Source organism: Pundamilia nyererei, unplaced genomic scaffold (genome assembly GCF_000239375.1).
Source record: "Pundamilia nyererei isolate P.nyererei 1_Seehausen unplaced genomic scaffold, PunNye1.0 scaffold00001, whole genome shotgun sequence".
Taxonomy (NCBI): domain Eukaryota; kingdom Metazoa; phylum Chordata; class Actinopteri; order Cichliformes; family Cichlidae; genus Pundamilia; species Pundamilia nyererei.
In genome coordinates this window covers 10,362,971-10,366,282 of record NW_005187402.1, presented here as the reverse complement: position 1 = coordinate 10,366,282, position 3,312 = coordinate 10,362,971, and the positions used below count along the sequence as shown (strand labels likewise).

The window sequence follows — 3,312 nt, the reverse complement described above, 5'->3', positions numbered from 1 at the left end:
GTGTGTGTGTGTGTGTGTCCAGGTGAAGTGGATGATGTACTGGATAGTGTTTGCATTGTTCAGCACAGCAGAAACAGTCACAGACCTGCTCCTATCATGGTGAGTCGGGAGCTGCTTGTGATTGTAACCCTCTTTCTTCACGCGCTTATAATAAATGAACCACTTGTAAAATAAAAAATCAATAGATGCTTTAATGTTCTGCTGCTGATTTTTAATACAATAATCTCTTGAAGGATCTTTTTTGTTTTCTTTTCCTACTTTAGCATCCTAATCTATACACCACTCATGCATACCTTTTGCTCAGTGTGTTGTTTCCTTTACGTCTCTGCCGATTGATTAACTCTGTGTTTAATTATCCAGGTTTCCATTTTACTTCGAGCTAAAGATTGCGTTTGTGATCTGGCTGCTGTCTCCGTACACCAAGGGCTCCAGTGTCCTCTACCGCAAGTTTGTCCACCCCACCCTGTCAAATAAAGAGAAGGTAAAAAGAATAAGTCCACACTGAAATGATATGACTCTTTGTCCTGATGACTCAAAGTGTCGTCTCTAACTCCTCCCTGTGTACTGTCCTTTGTGCTGCAGGAGATAGATGAGTACATCGCACAGGCCAAAGACAGAAGTTATGAGACCATGATGAAGTTTGGAAAACGGGGTCTCAACCTGGCTGCTAACGCTGCCGTCACTGCAGCTACCAAGGTGACTGTGTTTAAATGTCCCCACATAGATGCCTCTGCTTTTCTGTTTGCATGTGAAATACAAACTTCGGCCAAATGGTAAATAATGTTGTTATTAACTCACTTGTACAGCTAGAAAAGAGGACTGAGATGACTGTCAGTAGTTGAGCTTCCTCTAACGATTAGTCTCATAATTAAGTGGGCTCCGAATTTATTTTCTAAATGAGTTTTTTGTTCTATTCACGGAAGAACATTAACAAACCTCCACCAAGCCAGCTCACTCTGTGGGCAGTATTTACTTTAATGGGACCTCTTACTGTAATGTACATAATAAAGTGACAGGTCCCTATATATCATCTCTACATCCCCAGATGTGTATGCTTTCAGATAATGGTTTTAAATAGCTCTACATATCATTATTAGCACTTTGGCCTTCAGATCAATGTATAGCTCTTGAAGGAGAGGTCAGAGGTTGTGACATGATATTTGAAATCTTTTTATTTGTTGACTATACACAACACATTTGTAAGAATCACAGTTTCTAAGGTTTAAGGCTTTTTTTGTTGGTTTTCAACCAATAAATAACTAGGATGACCTTTCATGGTGGATGTGCATTTTATGTGACCAGGTGACTGGACTAAATAACTTTTGTTGTTCTATATTTATAGTAAAGCTTGTTGTTTGTTCCTTAATACAAAATTCCATATTAGTTAAACATGCACTCTCTAACATTTGTCATTTGTCCCAAACACAGGATCACAGATCGCATTTATCAATGTCCTCAAGTATTCACACACATTTGCTTCTAAAGGCAAATATTTTCTGTGCAGCTGCTTTTTATTAAAGCTCCACTTGGATTATTTTCATATTGATTACCCTGTTGAATATTCGTTTTAGTAAGTCAAATAATTGTAGCCAAAATTGGTCATCTCACTTTCCCAGAATCCAAAGTGGGGTCTTCCAAATATTAATCAGCTTCACCACATAATCATTGGCAGATTTTTTTTAAAATGAACTTTTGAAAACTGTTTTCCTCTGAGCTCTGAGTAATGGTGGTTTTGCATATCTAATATGCCTGTTTTTGTTCCTGCTGTGACGCCCAGGGGCAGGGCGTGTTGTCAGACAAGCTGCGGAGTTTCAGCATGCAGGACCTCACTCTCATCAACGCTGACGACGAGCTGGCTCTGCACACTCCCGATGCCCGCATGAGACGGGACCCCATGGATGAGATGAGCTCGGGCGCGAGCACGCTGCCCCGGGCCAAGAGCACCGCTGCACGGCAGAGTAAGGCCACACAATACGCATCTCCCACACGACATCAGCAGCAGCTTCACGTAGAGAAACACGGAGTTGTACACAAGTGCATGAATACACTCAAGCTGTGTTTGCAGCTTGTTGACTGACCCAGAGCGTGACGACGAAGACTTCCTTTATTTAACTTCAGAGCAGGACTGGGACTACTTCGGCCAAGTGGAGTCATGTGATTTAAAGCACTGCAGGGTGGGAAGAAAGGGTGGGGAAAGAAGGGTGGCTGAGGGAGGCAGTGCAAAGAGGATCGAGCCGGGGTGAAAACATGTGATTCCAGTGGGAGGGGAGGCTTGGAAGGAGGTCTCTTTGTGTCTCGCTGCACTGCCGGCTGGCTAACTGTGTGGGTACAAGCTGTGAGCTGAATACAGAGAGACACTGAAACAATGAAGTCACGGGGCCGAGTGGTGCATTTTAATATGTACAATGCATTTTTTTTTTTTTCTTTTTGTTCATTTACACATGACTTCTAAAACCAGACTGAAAACAGCTGAAACAAAACACTGAAGTCAGAGTTCAACTGAAATCTGCCGTGGCGTTAGTAAATGAGTAGACCCTAACTTTTATGAACTAGCAAGTTCAAAATTATTTATTTTGGATTACTTTTCTTTTCTTTTTTTATTCTAAATGATCTGCAGATCATCACTAAAGTAACGAGTTGTAGCTTTGCAGCTCCTAAAGTTGCTGTTTGGGATTTTTCTAATTTTACTTAATAAAACACTTTTTCTATTCTAGATATCACACAAACAGTTTAGTTTCCTTCCTAATTTAACATTTGCAAAGAAACTTTGTAATCTAATGGACCAGTTCTTCTGATTTTATGTCTCCCAAAAGCAAAGGATAAAAATGATTTCACAAGCTAATTTGAGTCTCTGGAAAATGGGTAAATGAAAACAACAAAACAAAAAAAACACACATAAAAAGATGGAAGTGACTCATTTTTTTTTCTCTTTATTTTAAAACTGGTGGCTGTATATTATTAAAAAAATAGATAAATTGAAGTCTCCACTAGGTGGCGTCAAAGGCTCTCTGTGATGATGCACTGGTTCAAGGCTACACCAAATAAATCTGTAAATTAAGCAGTTCTGTGGCAGCAGTAAAATGCAGAAGTGTGATGTTTGGTGTCTCTCAGATCATGTGGTGATGTCACTCTGAACACTCAGCTTCTCTCACTGACTGTCCATCAATCTCTGTCCTGTCCTGCAGCTCGCTCTGTGGCAGCCGCGTCCCTTATTGATGACACATCGTCCCAACACAGCTCTGACCTGTCAGACACAAGGACCGAACACTCTGATGAGGATGTGGGAGATAAAGGGCACAAACGCAGTACCAG

The 3,312-nt window shown here is 41.0% G+C and overlaps 1 protein-coding gene across 1 annotated transcript in view; it reads left to right on the top strand.

Moving 5' to 3' along the window:
• Positions 1-3,312, top strand: part of reep2 (receptor accessory protein 2) — a 10,894-nt gene that overhangs the window by 5,399 nt on the left and 2,183 nt on the right. Inside the window, exons 3-7 of the mRNA XM_013909379.1 lie at positions 23-99; positions 361-481; positions 583-696; positions 1,778-1,958; positions 3,186-3,305. Of these exons, the coding sequence (XP_013764833.1) occupies positions 23-99; positions 361-481; positions 583-696; positions 1,778-1,958; positions 3,186-3,305 (613 nt within the window). The remainder of the gene's footprint in view (positions 1-22; positions 100-360; positions 482-582; positions 697-1,777; positions 1,959-3,185; positions 3,306-3,312) is intronic.